Raw genomic sequence first — 21705 nt, forward strand, 5'->3', positions numbered from 1 at the left:
TTTCATTGTAAGGTCTAGCTACACCTGTTGTATTCGGCTAATTTGACAAATAACATTTGATTTTTGATTTTATCACCCATTTGAAATGATGCAAAATAAGCAAACAGACCGAAATGGGGAGAGACCTACCTGAACTTGTCCAATAAGACACAGAGTGCGCCCAGTAGGCTATAGCGTTGTCGAATCACACAAAGTTTGTAAAAGGCGGTCATTTTTTAATATTTTTTGTTCAAATTGAACCTTTATTGAACTCGGCAAGTCAGTTTAAGAACAAAATCTTATTTACAATGACGGCCTACCCTGAACAATGCTGGGCCAATTGTGCACCGCCCTATGGGACTCCCAATCACAGCCAGATGTGATACAGCCTGGATTCAAACCAGGTCCATCTCTTGCACTGAGATGGAGTGTGTTAGACCACTGTACCACTCGGGAGCCCAAACAAAAGTCCAAAGTTGCTAAGTTTGCTAGATTACCTCCAATTAATTACTATTTGGCTAAATCTAGTTGATTATTATACAGATAGCAGATCAGCCCATGAACAACAGAGAGATGAAGAGAGGAAAGTGTTTAAATATCAAGGTATCTTAATGGAGACCAACTGTTTAAAAAATATTTCCATATCTACCCTCATCGGCCTACCATTTGTTGATCACACATTCTCTACTGAAGCTCTCACATCGGCAGCAATACCAGACTACATTATTAGACTACAGGATTACAGAATAAATTTAGGAATGTTCATGCAAGACAGGAGTCAGGATTTTTGATTTCAGTGGGATTGGGACAATAGGAAAATTGCCTAGGCTCTATATAAGGCTACGACAGTACGTGAGTCCATAGATAAATAATCATCTTGATTTAGGCTACATTATGGCATACTAAATGTTTCTAATCAGGGATAGATGAGCAAACGAATAGATGATCTACCACTTCCACTTGTCCAGCCAGAGATCAATTAACCAAATATACAGACAGAGATTCAGTGAAACAAAATCACATTGATTGATTATCAGACAAGTCACAGTCTTTTGGTCAGGAGTAGAACATGATTGATTATCAGAGTAGGACAGGCTGAAGAGCAACATTCACTTGTATAAAATGCTAGCGAAATGTTCTGATCAGTTAATATGTGAGCAAACTAGACTAAAGATGATCATTAGCACTCACTTCAACTTAGCTAACATTTCCCCAGCCTAATTGTAACAAAATACCAAAACAGAGATGAAGTGAAAACAAAAAACAAAAATCGGATATTAATTGATTTATCTAATTGATTTATCTAGACCAGGGATTCCCAAACTCGGTGGGGCCCCCCCTGGGTGCATGTTTTTTGCCCTAGCCTTACACAGCTGCCGCCCGCCTCCGCAGAGTTGTTCTCAACACCAGTTTAAATCAAATAGCCTAACGTTTTCTAGAAATCTGTTGCTTTTACTAATCTGCTGATCTGCATGTTGTGTATTTTGTGGAAAATATTATAATTTACCAGATCTTGTCATAAAATGTTTTGGGGAAATGAGAAGTGGTTCCCGGGACAGTCCTGGGATCCCGGTTACCTGTGACACAGAATCAAGTGGAGCACCAAAACATTCTGTGCAGAAGCAAAACTATCCAAATAAGTATTTTTTTAAAAGCTGTACATGCAAATCTCTTGCATTAATCTGCCTAAAGATAACAAAGTCACAGGCTGACACCAAATAAGAATTTACAAGAAACATGTCGAAAAATGTGCATAGTTCTGTCCCAAATGACACCCTATTCCCTATATTAGTGCACTACTTTAGACCAGAGGCCTATTGAACCTGGTCAAACGTACTGCACTATATTGGGCATAGTGTGCCATTTGGGATGGAACCAGAGTGTAGGACCTTCCAGATGCAGAGGACTAAAGGGATTCCATCCAGTGGCACAGTCTGCAGTCCATACTAGTCTCACCTTTTACACTACACTGTGCTATGGGATGAGGGGAGTTAGTGCACACTATGGGGGTCTCCCACTCTGTAAGGCAGGGGCATGGTGCGGTTACGGACCATCAGAGCTTGGTGTTCTCCTGAGAGGTGGAAAGATAGCAACACATACACACACACATGACTGTTAGAGGTCAGCTTAAGGCCGGTATAATACAAGTCATTTCTTAAAGATAATAACAGTTGTTGTGTTATCAGCAAACAGATTATATTCTGTGCATTGGGGATGGTAAAGGATAACATGAGGTGACTTGATGTTGAATAGAGTTGTTTCAGAGTATTTAGGAAACGTCCATAGATGTCCATAGATACAGTTGAAGTGGGAAGTTTACATACACCTTTGCCAAATATATTCAAACTCAGTTTTAAACTAATTCCCTGTCTTAGGTCAGTTAGGATCAGAACTTTATTTTAAGAATGTGAAATGTCAGAATAATAGTCGGGAGAATTATTTATTTCAGTTTTTATTTATTTCATCACATTCCCAGTGGGTCAGAAGTTTATAAACACTCAATTAGTATTTGGTAGCATGGCCTTTAAATTGTTTAACTTGGGTCAAACGTTTCGGGTTGGGTGGATTTTGGCCCTTTCCTCCTGACAGAGCTGGTGTAACTGAGTCAGGTTTGTAGGCCTCCTTGCACACGCTTTTTCAGTTCTGCCAACAAATTTTCAATAAGATTGAGGTCAGGGCTTTGTGATGGCCACTCCAATACCTTGACTTTGTTGTCATTTTGCCACAACTTTGGAAGTATGCTTGGGGTCATTGTCCATTTGGAAGACCCATTTGCAACCAAGCAACTTCCTTAACTTCCTGACTGATGTCTTGAGATATTGCTTCAATATATCCACAGAATTTTCCTACCTCATGATGCTATCTATTTTGTGAAGTGCACCAGTCCCTCCTGCAGCAAAGCAACCCCACAACATGATGATGCCACCCCCGTGCTTCACGGTTGGGGTGGTGTTCTTCAGCTTGCAAACCTCCCACTTTTTCCAACAAACATAACGATGGTCATTAAGGCCAAACAGTTCTATATTTGTTTCATCAGATCAGAGGACATTTCTCCAAAAGTACGATCTTTGTCCGCATGTGCAGTTGCAAACCATAGTCTGGCTTTTTTTATGGCGGTTTTGGAGCAGTGGCTTCTTCCTTGCTGAGTGTCCTTTCAGGTTATGTCGATATAGGACTCGTTTTACTGTGGATATAGATACTTTGTACCTGTTTCCTACAGCATCTTCACAAGGTCCATTGCTGTTGTTATGGGATTGATTTTCACTTTTCGCACACCAAAGTACGTTCATCTCCAGAAGACAGAATGCTTCTCCTTTCTGAGCGCTATGACGGCTGCGTGGTCCCATGGTGTTTATACTTGCTTACTATTGTTTGTACAGATTAATGTGGTACCTCCAGGCGTTTGGAAATTGCCCCCAAGGATGAACCAGACTTGTGGAGGTCTACAATTTCTTTTCTGAGATTTCTTTTTGTATGATGTCAAGCAAAGAAGCACTGAGTTTGAACGTAGGTCTTGAAATACATCCACAGGTACACCTCCAACTGACTGAAATGATGTCAATTAGGCTTATTATCTGAAGCTTCTAAAGCCATGACATCATTTTCTGGAATTTTCCAAGCTGTTTAAAGTCACAGTGTATGTAAACTTCTGACCCACTAGAATTGTGATACAGTGAATTATAAGTGAAATAATCTGTCTATAAACAATTGTTGGAAAAATTACTTGTGTCATGCACAAAGTATATGTCCTAACCGACTTGCCAAAACTATAGTTTGTTAACAAGAAATTTGTGGAGTGGTTAAAAAACTAGTTTTAATGACTCCTCCAACCTAAGTGTATGTAAACTTCCGACTTCCACTGTAGATAGTCCAGTGATCTTGGTTCGTGAAATATTGGGGCTCTATTCAATCAGATTGAATAGAGCCCCTGAACGTGAAAGAACACCTTCCTCACCTTCTCTTCGTTGCAGTCTGTATCTCTCTCTCCCTCCTTTTCTTCCCCCTCTTCTTTCTCTCTCTCTGTAGATGACTCCTCCACTGAACAAGTCTCCCTCCCCTTCTCCTTTTCTTCTCCTCCACACCCCTGACCACAATCTTTCACCTCTTCTCCTCTAGACCCCGTTGCCTCCTCTCCTGTCTGTCTCTCCTCTGCTATCTGTCTGTCCTCCTGTCTCTCCTCTCCTGTCTGTCTCTCCTCTCTCTGGGGCTCCAGCATTTTTTCGGACTTTGTCTTTTCCAGTGAGTCAGTGTCTGTGGTTGATCTGTCTGTTGTTTCAATCTGTTCCTTTGAGTTAGCAGGGGTAGAGGAGCCTGTGTCTATCTTTTCTTTGGTAGACATAGTGGTGTCTGCTCTTTTGCCATCCTTCTCTTCCACTTCCTTCTCAAACACCTCCTCCCCCTCTCCCTTCTCTTCCTCCCCAACTTTGGCCTCATGGTCGTCGGGTGTAGTTAGGGGCATCTCTTCACCCGTCACCCCGTCTCCTTCCTCTCCGCTGGACTTCCTGTGGCGTCTCGAAGGTGGGCGTCGCCGGATGGAGAGGCGGGCTCTTCCCTGAAGAGACAGGGACACAGACCATTAAGAACAGTTATGACACAGGAAATGACATAATACACATGCAGAGAAACACACAGGCTTAAAGGTATAACACAAACACCCTGTCACACACACACACACACACACACACACACACACGTGTGTACACTTACACTTACACACACACATTTGTTTTACTAACCTTGAAGTGACCAAAAAATGTATTCCAATCCAAATCCTAATTTCCCTAACCCTAACCTAACCTCTAAACCTAACCCCAAACCCTAATTGTAACCCTAATTGCAACCCTAAACATAACCCACAAGGAAGAATGCTATTTTAGTGTTAAGGGTTATGTTTAGCGTTGCAATTAGGATATGTATATATATATATATATATATATATATACACACACACACACAGTACAGTTCAAAAGTATGGATACACCTACTCATTCAAGGCTTTTTCTTCATTTTTACTATTTTCTACATAGTAGAATAATAGTAAAGACATCAAAACTATGAAATAACACATGGAATCATGTAGTAGCCAAAAAATTGTTAAAGAAATCCAAATATATTTTAGATTCTTCAAAGTAGTCATCCTTTGCCTTGATGACAACTTTGCACAGTGCTGGTATTCTCTCAACCAGCTTCATGAGGTAGTCATCTGGAATGCATTTCGATTAACAATTGTGCCTTGTTAAAAGTTCATTTGTGAAATTTCTTTCCTACTTAATGCATTTGAGCCAATCAGTTGTGTTGTGGTATACAGAAGATAGCCCTATTTGGTAAAAGACCAAGTCCATATTATAGCAAGAACAGCTCAAATAAGCAAAGAGAAATGACAGTCCATCACTACTTTAAGACATGAAGTTCAGTCAATCCGGAACATTTCAAGAACTTTCTTCAAGTGCAGTTACAAAAACCATCATGCGCTATGATGAAACTGGCTCTCATGAGCACCGCCACAGGAAAGGAAGACCCAGAGTCACCTCTGCTGCAGAGGATACATTCATTAGGTTTTAACTGCACCTTAGATTGCAGCCCAAATAAATGCTTCACAAGTAACTTACACCAACTGATCAGAGGATTGCCCAAACTTTTGATTGGTGCTGTATGTGTGTGTGTTTTATTGTCACATACACAAGATGGGTACAGTGAAGTGTGATCTTTTACAGGGTCAGCCATGGTAGTACGGAGCAAATTAGGGTTAAGTGCCTTGCTCAACGGTACATCAACCTGATTTTTTTTGCCTTGTCTGCTCAGGTTTTCGAACCAGCAACCTTTCGGTTACTGGCTCTAACCACTAGGCTACCTGCCGCCCTAAAATGTGACCACTTGTCTGAATTTTCCTTCATTTACTATCCTTGTGAGGACTTCTGATCCCCACAAGGATAGTAAAACCAAAAACACACACACACTTAGCAGACCTTGTTGATACTGGGCAGTAGGGATCCGTCGGTGGGTGTGGCTGGGACCTCAAAGGTGGCAGGTGTCTCTTCCTCGCTCAGCGACCGAGGGAGGGGTGCCCTGCTGACTGGGGAGGTGGGGGTTACCATAGTAACAGGAGGGATGGGGGAGCAGGTGGAGGTGAAGGAGGGGGGCAACAGTCTCAGCCCAGGGCTCTTAGGAGAGGGCAGGAGGGAACAGGGGGATAAAGCCAGGTTAGCCTGGAGAGAGAGAGAGGGTGGGGAGAGAGGGTGGGGAGAGAGAGAGAGAGAGGGAGGGTGGGGAGAGAAGAGGGAGAGAGAGAGGGTGGGGAGAGAGAGAGAGAGGGTGGGGGGAAGAGAGGGTGGGGAGAAAGAGAGGGAGGGGAGAGAGAGAGAGAGAGGGAGGGGGAGAGAGAGAGAGGGAGGGTGGGGAGAAAGCGAGGGAGAGAGAGAGGGTGGGGAGAGAAAGAGAGAGGGGTGGGGTGGGGAGAGAGGGTGGGGAGAGAGAGAGAGGGTGGGGAGAGAGAGAGAGGGTGGGGAGAGAGAGAGGGTGGGGAGAGAGGGAGAGAGAGAGCAAAGAAGAAAGAAAGAGAGAAAGAAAGAAAGACAGGGAGAGAGATAGTTATTGCAATGTTATTACATACTAAGACGTACCTAAGATTCAGAGAACATAGCAGGCATTTTGTGTGGGCTGTCCGTCAGGAAATGGCTGCTCTCTCTTATTATCAACCTGTGAGACTGTAACTGATCCTCTCCATCTGACCTCCCTTCTCTCTCTGCATGCACCTGCACAGCTCACTGACATACAACAGGGGCCTGAATGCTCTTCACATAACTGTATGGTACAACAAGAGCATACCACTCTCCAAAATCAACAGGCACACAGATGCAGACCAGTACTCACACACACACCATGCTCACCTGCAGTTTCTCAATAAGAGCAGAGTTCCTTTTGGTTTTGGCAGGATGCAGAGACGGGGAGATGGGTTTCTGAAACACAGGTGAGAAATCCACACACACACACACACACACACACACACACACACACACACACACACACACACACACACACACACACACACACACACACACACACACACACACACACACACACACATTGCATCACTGCATGCTTCTCTGTTTCGTCCTACATATTAACTTTATCTCCGCCTGTATTAGATACCAGGTTTAGGGTCACCTCTAGATACAGATGATGTACATAGAACTGTACAACACACAGCCCCTCACACTAGAGGTCGACCGATTAATCGGAAGTCAGGGTATATGCAACAGTTTGGGCTGCCTGGCTCATTGCGAACTGATTTGCCAGAATTCTACATAATTATGACATACATTGAAGGTTGCGCAATGTAACAAGACTATTTAGACTTAGGGATGCCACTGAAATAATAAACGTTTTGTTTTCGAAATGATAGTTTCCAGATTCGATCATATTAATGACCAAAGGCTCGTATTTCTGTGTGTTATGTTATAATTAAGTCTGATTTGATAGAGCAGTCTGACTGAGCAGCAGCAGGCCCGTAATCATTCATTCAAACAGCACTTTCGTGCGTTTTGCCAGCAGCTCTTCGCAAGCACAACGCTGTTTATGACTTCAGGCCTATCAGCCTAATGGCTGGTGTAACCAATGTGAAATGGCTAGCTAGTTAGCTGGGTGTGCGCTAATACTGTTTCAAATGTCACTCGCTTTTAGATTTGGAGTAGTTATTCCCCTTGCGCTGCAAGGGCCGCGGCTTTTGTGGAGCGATGGGTAACGATGATTCGAGTGTGGCTGTTGTCTATGTGTTCCTGGTTCAAGCCCAGGTAGGGGCACGGAGGGGGACGGAAGCTATACTGTTACACTGGCAATATTATAGTGCCTATAAGAACAAACAATAGTCAAAGGTATATGAAATACAAATGGTATAGAGAGAAATAGTCCTATAAATACTACAACCTAAAACCTCTTACCTTGGAATATTGAAGTCCCATGTTAAAAGGAACCACCAACTTTCATATGTTCTCATGTTCTGAGCAAGGAACTTAAAATGTAAACTTTTTTACATGGCACATATTTTACATGGCACATATTACTTTCTTCTCCAACACTTTGTTTTTGCATTTTTTAAACAAAAATGAACATGTTTCATTATTTATTTGAGGCTAAATTGATTTTATTGATGTTTTATATTAAGTTAAAATAAGTGTTAATTTAGTATTGTTGTAATTGTCATTATTTAAAAAAATATATATTAAAAAAAATTGTCCGATTAATCGGTATCTGCTTTTTTGATCCTCCAATAATCGTTATCGGTATTGAAAAATCATAATCGGTCGTCCTCTACCTCACACACACATGTACACACAAACATCAAAAGGGACATGGCATTATAGAACTGCACAACACACAGCACTACCCCTCACACACACACATGTACACATGTAACAGTATAATTTTAAACCGTCCCTCGCCCATACCCGGGCGCGAAACAGGGACCTTCTGCACACATCAACAACAGTCACCCTCGAAGCGTCGTTACCCATCGCTCCACAAAAGCCGCGGCCCTTGCAGAGCAAGGGGAACTACTACTTCAAGGTCTCAGAGCAAGTGACATCACCGATTGAAACGCTATTTAACGTGCACCGCTAACTAAGCTAGCCGTTTCACATCCGTTACACACACAGACATCAAAAGGGACATGGCATTATAGAACTGTACAACACACAATTGTCAAACAGTCCCCTCAAACACTCACACACTCCTCTCACCTCCTCGTCCACCTGTCCCTGTGCTGTGGTCTTGGGGAGCTGTAGGGTTCGAGGAGGGCGTCTCCTAACAGGCTTATTACTCTGGAAGAGAAGCCAACACCAAGGGTGTTACTATACCAACAGCCATAATACTATTACACATAGTAATCACATAACACACACACACACAGATCAAGAGACACAAGACCAGAGGCTACTAAACCAACACTGTGCCATGAACACAATGGGCCTACTAACAACATAACATACACACAACACTGGAACGTCAACATAACAGAAGACAACAGAACAACACAAGTAGAACACAGGGCGCTACAGACATACAAATCTGATACTACAACACTCACACATGCCACTGACCAACAACACAAACGTTCAACACAAAAAACGATCATAGTGTACTGTCACTGACATGACTCAGAGGCACACAGCACAAATGCAGTACACCGACTGACAACACAGCAACCACAACCCATATATGAACACTGACAAACAAACACACTCCACATACACACACATGGCATGCTGATGTCAACGAACACACCGAAGTACAAGAACTGTGCAGCACGTCAGAACAAAATATGTCGACAAGAAACAGCATTACACATAAATGATAAGTTGAAGTACAGTACCAGTCAAAAGTTTTAGAACACCTACTCATTCAAGGATTTTTCTTTATTTGTACTATTTTCTACATTGTAGAATAATAGTGAAGACATCAAAACTATGAAATAACATATGGAATCATGTAGTAACCAAAAAAGCGTTAAACAAATCAAAATAGGTTTTATATTTGAGATTCCTCAAAGTAGCCATCCTTTGCATTGATGACAGCTTTGCACACTCTAGATATTCTCTTAACCAGCTTCATGAGGAATGCTTTCCAACAGTCTTGAAGGAGTTCCCACATATGCTGAGCACTTGTTGGCTGCTTTTCCTTCACTCTGCGGTCCAAATCATCCCAAACCATCTAAATTGGGTTGAGGTTGGGTGATTGTGGAGGCCAGGTCATCTGATACAGCACTCCATCACTCTTTTTCTTGGTCAAATAGCCCTTACACAGCCTGGAGATGTGTTGGATCATTGTCCTGTTGAAAAACAAATGATAGTCCCACTAAGCGCAAACCAGATAGGATGGCGTATCACTGCAGCATGCCGTGGTAAAGGGAACTGAATGTACTCAACTAAAATGTGTCTTTGGCATTTAACCCAACCCCTCTGAATCAGTAGCCACGCTGGTTAAGTGTGCCTTGAATTCTAAATAAATCACTGACAGTGTCAACAGCAAAGCACCCCACACCATCACACCTCCTCCTCCATGCTTCACAGTGGGAACCACACATGCAGAGATCATCTGTTCACATACTCTGTGTATCACAAAGACACAGTGGTTGGAACCAAAAATCTCAAATTTGGACTCATCAGACCAAAGGACAGATTTCCACCGGTCTAATGTCCTTTGCTTGTGTTTCTTGGTCCAAGAAAGTCTCTTATTATTATTGGTGTACTTTAGTTTCTTTGCAGCAATTCGACCATGAAGACCTGATTCACGCAGTCTCCTCTAAACAGTTGATGTTGAGATGTGTCTGTTACTTGAACTCTGTGAAGCATTTATTTGGACTGGTAACAATAATGAACTTATCCTCTGCAGCAGAGGTAACTCAGGGTCTTCCTTTCCAACGGTGGTCCTCGTGAGAGCCAGTATCATCATAGCATTTGATGTTTTTTGTGACTGCACTTGAAGAAACTTTAAAAGTACTTGACATTTTTCGGAATGTAGAAAATAACAAAAATTAAGAAAAACCCTTGAATGAGTAAGTGTGTCCAAACTTTTGACTGGTACTATACATTTCATGAATTAATGTTTACGACTGAGTGTGTGTTTAAGATCTATTTAGTCAGAAATAAACATGTAAAAAACATCAATGAGGAGCTAAAATTATTATATTTACACATTACAGTGCCCATCAATACATCAATGAATGTGGTTGTGTGTTTTAAAGCAGGGCTGACACTGTGTTCACCCACAGTGTCACGCCCTGACCGTAGACTGCTTTGTAGGTTTCTATTTTTAGTTTGGTCAGGGTGTGATGTGGGTGGGTATTCTATGTTGTAGGTCTAGGTTTTCTTTTTCTATGTGTTTGGCCTGGTATGGTTCTCAATCAGAGGCAGCTGTCTATCGTTGTCTCTGATTGAGAGCCATACTTAGGTAGCCTGTTTTCCCACTGTTAGTTGTGGGTGATTATTTTCTGGTTAGTGTTTGTTGCACCTGTCAGAACTGTTCGTTTATCGTTTTGTTGTTTTTGTTTGTGTATTCAATTGGGATTAAAAGTATTATGGACACGTACCACGCTGCACTTTGGTCCTCCTCTCCTTCCTCCAACAAAAATCGTTACACACAGATATTCATAGAACCACTTCCTGTGTGTAACTGCCTGTTTCACTTATCGGCGTTTTAACACGTGTAGCTGCTTCAGTACTATCTATCTATCTATCTGAGGGTGAAAGAATAGAAGAGAAAAGAAAAGAGAGAAAAAGAGAGACAGAGAAAAGGAAGTTATAATGACCTCACCCCATCAGTTCCCGTGGGGAAGGGAGGGGCATGAGCTTTGAACTTTCCAGCCAGCTCCGCCACTGACTTCTTAGGCGAGGCGTCCTCCTGAAACACAGGAAGTACAATATGGCTTAGTCCACACACACAAAGTAAATGGCTGCTGACACACAAAGAGATGAGGTGAGGTCATTGATTTGGGGGAAGCTGGGAATGCTTCCCAAATGGTACCCTATTCAATAAATGTTCAAATCAAATGTTATTGGTCACATACACGTTTAGCAGATGTTATTGTGCATGTAGCGAAATGCTTGTGTTTCTAGCTCCAACAGTGCAGTAATATCTAACCATTCACAACTACACACAAACCTAAAAGTAAAATAATGGATTTGAGGAATATATTAGTATTCGGATGAGCAATGTCGGAGTGGTATAGAGTAAAATACAGTAGAATAGAGTACAGTATATACATATGAGATGAGTAAAGCAAAAATATGTAAAAAATATTAAAGTGATTAGTTTTCCATTATTAAAATGGCCAGTGATTTCAAGTCTATGTAAACGGGGCAGCAGCCTCTAAGGTGCAGGGTTACGGAACCGGGTGGAAGCCGCCTGGTGATGGCTGTTTAACAGTCTGATGGCCTTGAGATAAAAGCTGTTTTTCAGTCTCTATGTCCCAGCTTTGATGCACCTGTACTGACCTCGCCTTCTGGATGATAGCGACGTGAACAGGCAGTGGCTCGGGTGGTTGTTGTCCTTGATGATCTTTTTGGCCTTCCTGTGACATCGGGTGGTGTAGGTGTCCTGGAGGGCAGGTAGTTTGCCCACGGTGATAAGTTGGGCAGACCTCACTATCCTCTGGAGAGCCGTACGGTTGTGGGCGGAGCAGTTGCCATACCAGGCGGTGATGCAGCCCGACACAAAGCTCTCAATTGTGCATCTGTAAATGTTTGTGAGCCTTTTAGGTTAATTACTTCTGTTGCGCCTTTTTCACCACGCTGTCTTTGTGGGTGGACCATTTTAGTTTGTCAGCGATGTGCACGCTGAGGAACTTGAAGTTTTCCATCTTGTCCACTGCAGTCCCGTCGATGTGGATAGGGGCGTGCTCCCTCTGCTGTTTCCCGAAGTCCACGATCAGCTCCTTTGTTTTGTCGACATTGAGTGAAAGGTTACTTTCCTGGTACCACACTCCCAGGGCTCTCACCTCCTCCCTGTAGGCCGTCTCATCCTTGTTGGTAATCAGTCCTATTACTGTTGTGTCGTCTGCAAAATTGAGTTGGAGGCGTGCATGGCCATCCAGTCATGTGTGAACTAGGGTGTACAGGAGGGACTGAGCATCCATCTTTGTGGGGCCACTGTGTTGCGGATCAGCGAAGTGGAGGTATTGTTTCCTACTAGGACCCAGTTGCACAGGGCAGGGTTCAGACCCAGGGCGCAGAGCTTAACGATGAGCTTTGAGGGTACTATGGTGTTGAATGCTGAGCTGTAGTCAATTAACAGCCTTCTTACATAGGTATTCCTCTTGTCCAGATGGGTTAGGGCAGTGTGATGGCGATTACATCGTCTTTGGACCTATTGGGAGGTATGCAAATTGAAGTGGGTCTAGGGTGGCAGGTAAGGTGGAGGTGATACGATCCTTGACTTGTCTCTCAAAGCACTTCATGATGATTGAAGTGAGTGCTACGGGGCAATAGTCATTTAGTTCAGTTACCTTTGCTTTATTGTGTAAAGGAACAATGGTGGACATCTTGAAACAAGTGGGGACAGAAGACTGGGATAGGGATAAATTGAATATGTCCGTAAACACTCCAGCCAGCAAGTCTGCCCATGCTCTGAGGATGCGGCTAGCTTGTCCGGAAGCAAGACGTCGGTGTCCGCAACGTCAGTATAGAGACAGTGGAGTCGCAATTGATCCGCTCAGACACGAGATGTATGTTATGTTTTGCCTGTTTGATTGTCTTACGGAGGGAATAACTACACGGCCATATTCCCAGTCACCTTGCCATGGTTAAATGTGGTGGTTCGCACTTTCAGTTTTGCACGAATGCTGCCATCTATACACGGTTTCTGGTTAGGGTAGGTTTTAAGAGTCTGTGTATTCATCAATGTTATTCTCAGAGGCTAACGGGAACATATCCCACGTGATCAAAACAATCTTGAAGCGTGGATTCTGATTGGTCAGACCAGCGTTGAATATTCCTTAGCACGGGTACTTCCTGTTTGAGTTTCTGACAATAGGAAGGAGCAAATTGGAGTCGTGATCAGATTAGCAGAAGGGCAGGGAGGGCCTTGTAGGAATTTAGAAAAGTTGATTAGCAGTGGTCCCATGTTTTCTCAGATTGAGTGCTACAGCCAATGTGTTGGTAGAACTTCTCAAATTTGCTTTGTTAAAATCCCCAGCTACAATAAATGTGGTCTCAGGATATGTGGTTTCCATTTTGCATAAAGTCCAGTGAAGTTCTTTGAGGGCTGTTGTGGTGTCGGTTTGAGGGGGAATATACATAGCTGTTACTATAAGCAAAGAGTATTCTCTTGGGAGGTAATACTGCGGCATTTGATTTTGATGTATTCTAGGTTGAGTGAACAAAAAGACTTGAGTTTCTGTATGTTATCACAATCACACCATGAGTAGTTAATCATAAAACATACACCCTGCCTTTCTTTTTCCCGGAGAGTTCTTTATTCCTGTTTGCGCATTGTACTGAGAACCCAGCTGGCTGTAAAGACAAAGACAATATATCCGGAGAGAGCCATGTTTCCATGAAACAGAGTATGTTACAATCCCTGATGTCTCTCTGGAAAGAGATTCTTGCCCTGAGCTTGTCTACTTCCAGAGACTGAACATTAGCGAGTAATATACTCGGAAGCAGTGGGTGGTGTGCACGCCTCCTGAGTCGGACTAGAAGTCCACTCCGACTACCTCTTCTCCGCTAGCAGTGTTTGAGATCAGCCTCTGGAATCAGTTCAATTGCCCTTGGGTGTACGAACAAAGGATCCAATTCGGGAAAGTCGTAAAAGTTATTTCCGGCTTTATGTAGTAACACAAAAAAAATCCTGGGCTAATAGAGTAAGAATTAACACACAAAAAATACTGCAAAGTTGCTTAGGAGCTAGAAGCAGAGCTGCCCTATTTGTCGGCGCCATCTTGCCCTGGTCAAAAGTAGCACACAATGTAGGGAACAATGTGGCTTTTGGAACACAACTTCTCCAATACACAACCATACTGACACAACAGAACATTTACATTTATATTTTAATCATTTAGCAGACGCTCTAATCCAGAGAGACTTACAATAGTGAGTGCATACATTTTCGTACTTTTCCCATTTTCCACAACAGGAAATGACCTCACACCCTCAGAATGGCTAGGGAAGGATATAGGGGGGAATACAGCGAGGAGCATGATTAAAAGAAAACCGAGAGATGGGTATAGAAATAGAACAAACAGTTGGATGTGTTTGCCTGTCTGCCATTATGTCTGTCTATGGATGCTCTCTCTCTCTCCCTCTCGTTTCTCTGTATCCTGTGACCTCACCACACTTATATTTGCCACTCCCCTTTCCTTCTAACTCTGGAACAGTCAGATTACACAGGTTACACACAAATCCCCTCTCTCACTCTCTCTCGCTTTCCATCTCCCTCCCTCCACCCACCCCTCCTCTCTCTCTCTCACTCTCTCTCTGCGTATGCCTGGGCTACCAAGTTTTCCTAGCAAGTTTGTAGCTTTCCTCAGTACCCCTGTAAATCTAACTTAGAGATAGGTGAGAACCACTCTGTGTCTTATGGTAAGTAATTCTGCCATATACTGTGGCTCTTTCTACAGTCTAAGTATGATCTCACCCTGCTCTCTCTCACTAGGGCAAGACCCAGTTAGATCATGACTACATCCCAAAAGGGCCTTGGTCAAAATCTGTGCACTATAAAGGGAATATGGTGCCATTTGGGATAGAGCCCATTCCCCTCCCTCCATCCAGAGCTGACGTCATATCCCTCTCTCTTTCCCCCCTGTTCTCAGCTGTTTTCCCCTGCTCCGGTCAACAAGCACTTCCATCTCTAGATATCCCCACTGCCCACTCAAGAGAGTGTGAAGAGAGAAATAGGGAAGACAGAGAGATGGAAGGAGAGAGAGAGAGAGAGACAATATTGATTATTATTTTTATTATGTTCATATTGGAAATCTCAGAAGTAAGCTTTGGCAATATGTACATTGTTACATCATGCCAATATAGCAAATGTAATTGAATTGAATTTAGAAAGAGAGAGAGAGTGCAAGCCGTGTGTCTGTCTATGTGTGTGTGGGTGGGTGGCTGGGAACCTGGGGACTTGGGACTGGAGGACATTACATAAAGTGGCAGTGAAAAAGGTAAATGACAGGCTTGTGAAAGAGAGAAAGCACTGGCCTGAGAGATATACTAGGGAGAGGGAGAGAAAGCATTGGCCTGGGAGATGTACTAGGGAGAGGGAGAGAAAGCTCTGGCCTGAGAGATGTACTAGGGAGAGGGAGAGAAAGCACTGGCCTGAGAGATGTACTAGGGAGAGGGAAAGAAAGCACTGGCCTGAGAGATGTACTAGGGAGAGGGAGAGAAAGCACTGGCCTGAGAGATGTACTAGGGAGAGGGAGAGAAAGCACTGGCCTGAGAGATGTACTAGGGAGAGGGAGAGAAAGCACTGGCCTGAGAGATGTACTAGGGAGAGGGAGAGAAAGCACTGGCCTGAGAGATGTACTAGGAGAGGGAGAGAAAGCACTGGCCTGAGAGATGTACTAGGGAGAGCACTGGGGAGAGAAAGCACTGGCCTGAGAGATACTAGGGAGAGGGGAGAAAGCTCTGGCCTGAAAGTACTAGGGAGACGGAGAGAAAGCACTGGTACTATGGGAGAGGGAGAGAAAGCACTGGCCTGAGAGATGTACTAGGGAGAGGGAGAGAAAGCTCTGGCCTGAGAGATGTACTAGGGAGAGGGAGAGAAAGCTCTGGCCTGAGAGATGTACTAGGGAGAGGGAAAGAAAGCACTGGCCTGAGAGATGTACTAGGGAGATGGGAGAGAAAGCACTGGCCTGAGAGATGTACTAGGGAGAGGGAGAGAAAGCACTGGCCTGAGAGATGTACTAGGGAGAGGGAGAGAAAGCACTGGCCTGAGAGATGTACTAGGGAGAGGGAGAGAAAGCACTGGCCTGAGAGATGTACTAGGGAGAGGGAGAGAAAGCACTGGCCTGAGAGATGTACTAGGGAGAGGGAGAGAAAGCACTGGCCTGAGAGATGTACTAGGGGAGGGAGAGAAAGCACTGGAGAGAAAGGGAGAGGGAGAGAAAGCACTGGCCTGAGAGATGTACTAGGGAGAGGGAGAGAAAGCACTGGCCTGAGAGATGTACTAGGGAGAGGGAGAGAAAGCACTGGCCTGAGAGATGTACTAGGGAGAGGAGAGAAAGCACTGGCCTGAGAGATGACTAGGGAGAGGAGAGAAAGCACTGGCCTGAGAGATGTACTAGGAGAGGGAGAAAGCTCTAGGGAGAGGAGAAAGCTCTGGCCTGAGAGATGTACTAGGGAGAGGGAGAGAAAGCACTGGCCTGAGAGATGTACTAGGGAGAGGGAGAGAAAGAAACTGGCCTGAGAGATGTACTAGGGAGAGGGAGAGAAAGCACTGGCCTGAGAGAGACTAGGGTACTAGGGAGAGAAAGCACTGGCCTGAGAGATGTACTAGGGAGAGGGAGAGAAAGCACTGGCCTGAGAGATGTACTAGGGAGAGGGAGAGGGAGAGAAAGAATGAGAGGGAGAAAGATGAGAGATATCAGTAACAGATTGAGAGTCTGCTGCCTGGAGCACAATCCTTACTCTGTGGTGTTTACAAATCTGAAGAGATGGGATAGGTGTGAGCGATATGTAACAATAAAGCCTAAGTAGGGTCATCACTATATTACTTAGGCCCCAGACCCCCTGTCCCCTGACCCAGATGCCTGGCCCCCGGATCTGGACCCAGACCCCACCAGGCTCTGCTCTATGGACACATCCTGAAAGGATGGATTGGATGCCAGGCATTTCTTCAACAGTTTCACTTATTCCCATGGAATTTTCTCTGGTGGTAAACGTTTATATGAGGAAAATGGGATGGCCCTTCTTACTGAGGTGCGTTGTTTAGGGGAGAGAGAGAGAGATAGGGAGGGAGACCAGAGCTGTTGACAGTTCCAATGTCCCATTCAGGCCTGCTTCTACAGTACAATACCTTTCTTCCTGTTTATAAGTCCATTTAACACCTACACTCAGTATTTGGGACCCATGCAAGGAATTAAACCCACAAACCTAGTGTTGCCACTGCCAGTACTATGCTCCACAATGCTCCAAGTTAGCTCACTGACGTGTGTTATAGAAGAGCTTGGGATGACAATATAGCTGGTCTAACCAAACACACTCTCTGAAGGTGGAACTTCAGACATTTATGAACACTCTGTGTGAAAATTGTCTTTAAAAGAATATAAACCAAACTGCACAACACATCCAGTGAGTGCTGCCTGGCCTTCTTCTGGCATCATTACTAGACACACACCTGTTCCACAGTGCATGATGGGAGATGATGTCACACCATGGCAGACAGCTTCAACACCTGAACTGCTGTTTTTACGATGCTTTTACAGCGTTAAATAAACACGCCAGCCTCACGCACTCCCTTCCCAGCTCCGCCCCATCCCTCCAGACTTGTTGTTAATTTCGTGTGAGCGTGTGTGTGTGTGTGTGTGTTGACTGGGCTTGGCAGCACTCCAGCCATAGGAAGAGAGTAAACACTGCAACAGCACAACAAAAACACAACATCTTAATCACATTACCATGCTGGACCTCTCCCTCCCTCTATCGCTCTCTTCCTCCATAATCTACACACTCTGCTCTGCTCTCCTAACAGTCATGTTGCTCTGGGGAGACGTTATTGGTTGCACCCTTCCAGAAACATCCAGACATAACTCATCTGATCCCTATTTATATGCCTGTATACATCATCCTCACACATACAGTGCCTTCAGAAAGTATTCATACCCCTTGACTTAAATGTCTCAGAGCTTTCCACACCTGGATTGTGCAACTTTTCTTCAAGCTTTGTCAAATTGGTTGTTGATCATTGCTCAACGACCATTTTCAAGTCATGCCATAGATTTTCAAGTTGAGAGAGAGAGAGAGAGAGAGAGAGAGAGAGAACAGAGACAGACAGAGAGAGGGAGAGGGTCAGAGAGAGAGAGAACAGAGAGAACAGAGACAGAGAGAGACAGAGAGAGAGAGAACAGAGACAGACAGAGAGAGAGAGAGAGAGAGAGAGGCCTATCGGATAGAATGGAACCGTCAGATTACACAAATTACAATCTGACTGTTCCATTCTGTCAGACAGACACCTCTCTCTCTCATGACATCATCATCTGGATCTGCTTATGTGTGGTGGATATGAGGTGGAGTCCAGTGTGTGTGTTGGCAGAGACTAAACATTAAGCTTAAACAGCATCCCAAATACACTCCGAACACACACACTTTCAGTAAGACCATACCCAGATCTTTACAGTCCTTTACTCCCCTTCCTCTCTTACTCTCCCTCTGTCCCTCTTTCCTTTCTCTCTTTATCCCCCTCTGTCTTGTATCTCTTTGTCCTTCATTATCTGCCCTCACTTGAGGCAGCAGCGGCCTACACACACACACGGCTGTTGAAGTGGGGTTGATACACACTAAGTTGAAGGACTCACATTGCTGGCATTCAGCAGATAATGAAATCACATAGCCCGGAGGCCAGGCGAACGTGGGGGTACACACACACAAATTAATTCTCATCCTTAAAGGCAGGAGACCAAGTGTATGAGTATAAAACATGCCTTTATCATGGACTGGACTTTTCAAATGGCACCATATACCCATTTAGTGTACTTTTGACAATAGGGAATAGGGTGCCATTTGGGATGCAAGCAGTCTTGATCTAACGTCTCTTCTCTGGACAATTAGTCCCCCAATCAATGTCACGTTTCACATCCCACTCGTGTATATGTCTACAACGTGTAGAATTGTGCAACTCCATGTGTAGCAACCTGTTGCAAAGGCAACGGTTACACCACTTCCTCTGTGTGTGGTGTGTGTTCCTGTCATATTTCCTGTTTGAGTAACGTACTGAACAACATCGATGCAAAGAAGCAGCTACAGTATAGGGTCAACAAACCAGGAAGTCTTCCCGTGATAGGCTGCCATTCCACCACCACATGCATCATGCATCTAACTCAAACCCATATGTCTGCTCCAAAATGCTCCAACTCTATTCTAACAACTACTACAAGTGACATTCTAACATCATAGCCTAATGCAGAGGTGTCAAACTTAATTCCTGGAGGGCTGGTTTTCGCTCTTCCCTTGTACTTGATTGATCAATTAAGGAAATTGTTCAGTTAGAAACTCCCCTCACCTGGTTGTCTATTTGTTCACCGTCCCCAGGTCCAGAACATATTCAAGGAAATGTACAGTATTATACAGAGCCATGATTGCATGGAACTCCCTTCTATTTCATATAGCACAGGTGAAGAGCAAACCTGGTTTATTAAAAAAATAGATACAGCAACACCTCACAGGACAACGCCTCTCCCCAATGTGTTATACCTGTTTTTTGTATGTATTGACATGTGTATCTAATGGATGCGCGCACACACACACACATTACATGTTAATATGTTTGGCATTTTTCCAGTAATGTCTTCTTCTTTATGTCTCGGATCCCAGTAAAACTAGCTGTCACGATTGGTGTCGGGATCGTAATAAAAAAAATACAACATTTAAAAAAAGTCATCTTAAATTGTACACAAATTGAAAGGTCGTAACAAAAAACAGGAATAACATTTGACACTCTGGGCTTAATGAATACAAATTCAATACATTAGGCTATATGCTTGACAGTCTCTCACACACTGATGGCACTATGAACATGAGAGAAAGAGAGTGAGATGTCATGACAAGTGACAACATGCATGACAAAGTTTAGTTCAGTGAAATGTACGGGCTAAAACTAAGCCCAGGCCTGGTTGTTATGCTCCTCTGTAATTCAAAACATATGAATCATCTAAATCTGCATGCTATCAGTTTGGTCCATACAGATCACACAGAGAGTGTCATGTCTTGTGCAGGTTTTTAGACTACTTAGCCGACGAAACTCAACTCTACCATTTACGAGTTTAGTCGGCTATAGACTACATTGTACTGGACAGCACAGAATCACAGATATAATTCTATATGTAAATCAACAACTTAACTCTTCAACACAAACAAAAACCGATTTTAAAACACCCAAAACTCTGTTTACCTCCATCCTCTGCTGCAGCTGCCTTGACTGTCGTCCCGTTCGCAGCAAGTTTCAACTCCCTCTAAAAGTTTTATTTTGGGACTTGTCAAAGTTGCGCTCGGTCTCCTCTCCTCACACCCTTCTCTCTCCTTTCAGGCCCGTGTATGTGAGCTCAGCGAGAACCCTTAGTGGCTGGAAAGGTGCTCTCTCTCTCCCGCTCTCTCTCTGCGGTTATATTTAGAAAGCACTCTCACAACATTTCCAGAACGTGTGACTAGAGTGAGAGTGAGTGAATCAACAGTAGCCTGTTGGTCGGTTTCAAACTGTAGTGTTGCGTTGCATGCATTTTCATGCTGAGCCGATGCTGAGATTAATACAAAGTGATTGAAGTTAATTTTAGGGATGTGTATGACGCAGGTGTAGCTACCAGGGGAGGACGATCCTACTCAGTGAATTTCATAAAAATAGTGCAACATTTAAAAATGTATCCTTTTTACTATACTGAATATATTAATGTCACCAAATAACTGATTAAAACACGTATGGCAATTAAGCCTCAGCAGTACCCTCTAGGGTAGCACCATTGTGAAGTTGGACGACAGCTAGTTTCCATCCTCCTCTGGGTATGTTGACTTTAATACAAAACCTAGGAGGCTCATGGATCTAATTGAGGACTTCCGGAGGATGTCATCTAGAGCCTGACGGATTTATTGGTTTTACCTATATTACATTTAACATTTACATTTAAGTCATTTAGCAGACGCTCTTATCCAGAGCGACTTACAAATTGGATTATTATCCTTTTACCACTACTTTTTGTTTGTATCGCATTTAATCCATTGAAAATTACCGATATCAGATGTGGAGAAAACGCTATATTTGCTGTTTGTGAAGGGTATTCCTCAAGCTCGGTCTTTCAAATGTTTTCAGAGACACTAAAAAAACTTTGCAGAAAAGTAGCAGTTCGTAACTTCGTTTTGTCACTTGATAGGGATTGGTCCAAATTCACATTTCGCCAATCGCCACCCCCATTTCCATGATGAGTGCTCGCTAGCTAGCCAGCTAACTAGCTGTGTGAGACTACTTGACACCATCACTGAGGTTTAAGTGCTATCTGGAATCCTCTTAACACTTACCGTAACCATGTGTATGGACGTC

The 21705-nt window shown here is 43.7% G+C and overlaps 1 protein-coding gene across 1 annotated transcript; it reads right to left on the minus strand.

Annotated features, from left to right (window-relative positions):
* Positions 1 to 1566: 1566 nt before the first annotated feature.
* On the minus strand, positions 1567 to 20846 carry LOC135509690 (capZ-interacting protein-like). Its single transcript, XM_064930563.1, has 7 exons — positions 20569 to 20846; positions 11287 to 11373; positions 8715 to 8795; positions 6867 to 6935; positions 5946 to 6185; positions 3935 to 4531; positions 1567 to 2050 (listed from the first exon to the last, which is right to left on the minus strand). The coding sequence occupies exons 1-7, from the start codon at positions 20572 to 20574 to the stop codon at positions 2033 to 2035; spliced, it is 1098 nt and encodes a 365-aa protein (XP_064786635.1). The 5' UTR covers positions 20575 to 20846; the 3' UTR covers positions 1567 to 2032.
* Between the last annotated feature and the right edge of the window lie 859 nt (positions 20847 to 21705).

The sequence above is a fragment of the Oncorhynchus masou genome, chromosome 22 (assembly GCF_036934945.1).
Source record: "Oncorhynchus masou masou isolate Uvic2021 chromosome 22, UVic_Omas_1.1, whole genome shotgun sequence".
NCBI lineage: Eukaryota > Metazoa > Chordata > Actinopteri > Salmoniformes > Salmonidae > Oncorhynchus > Oncorhynchus masou.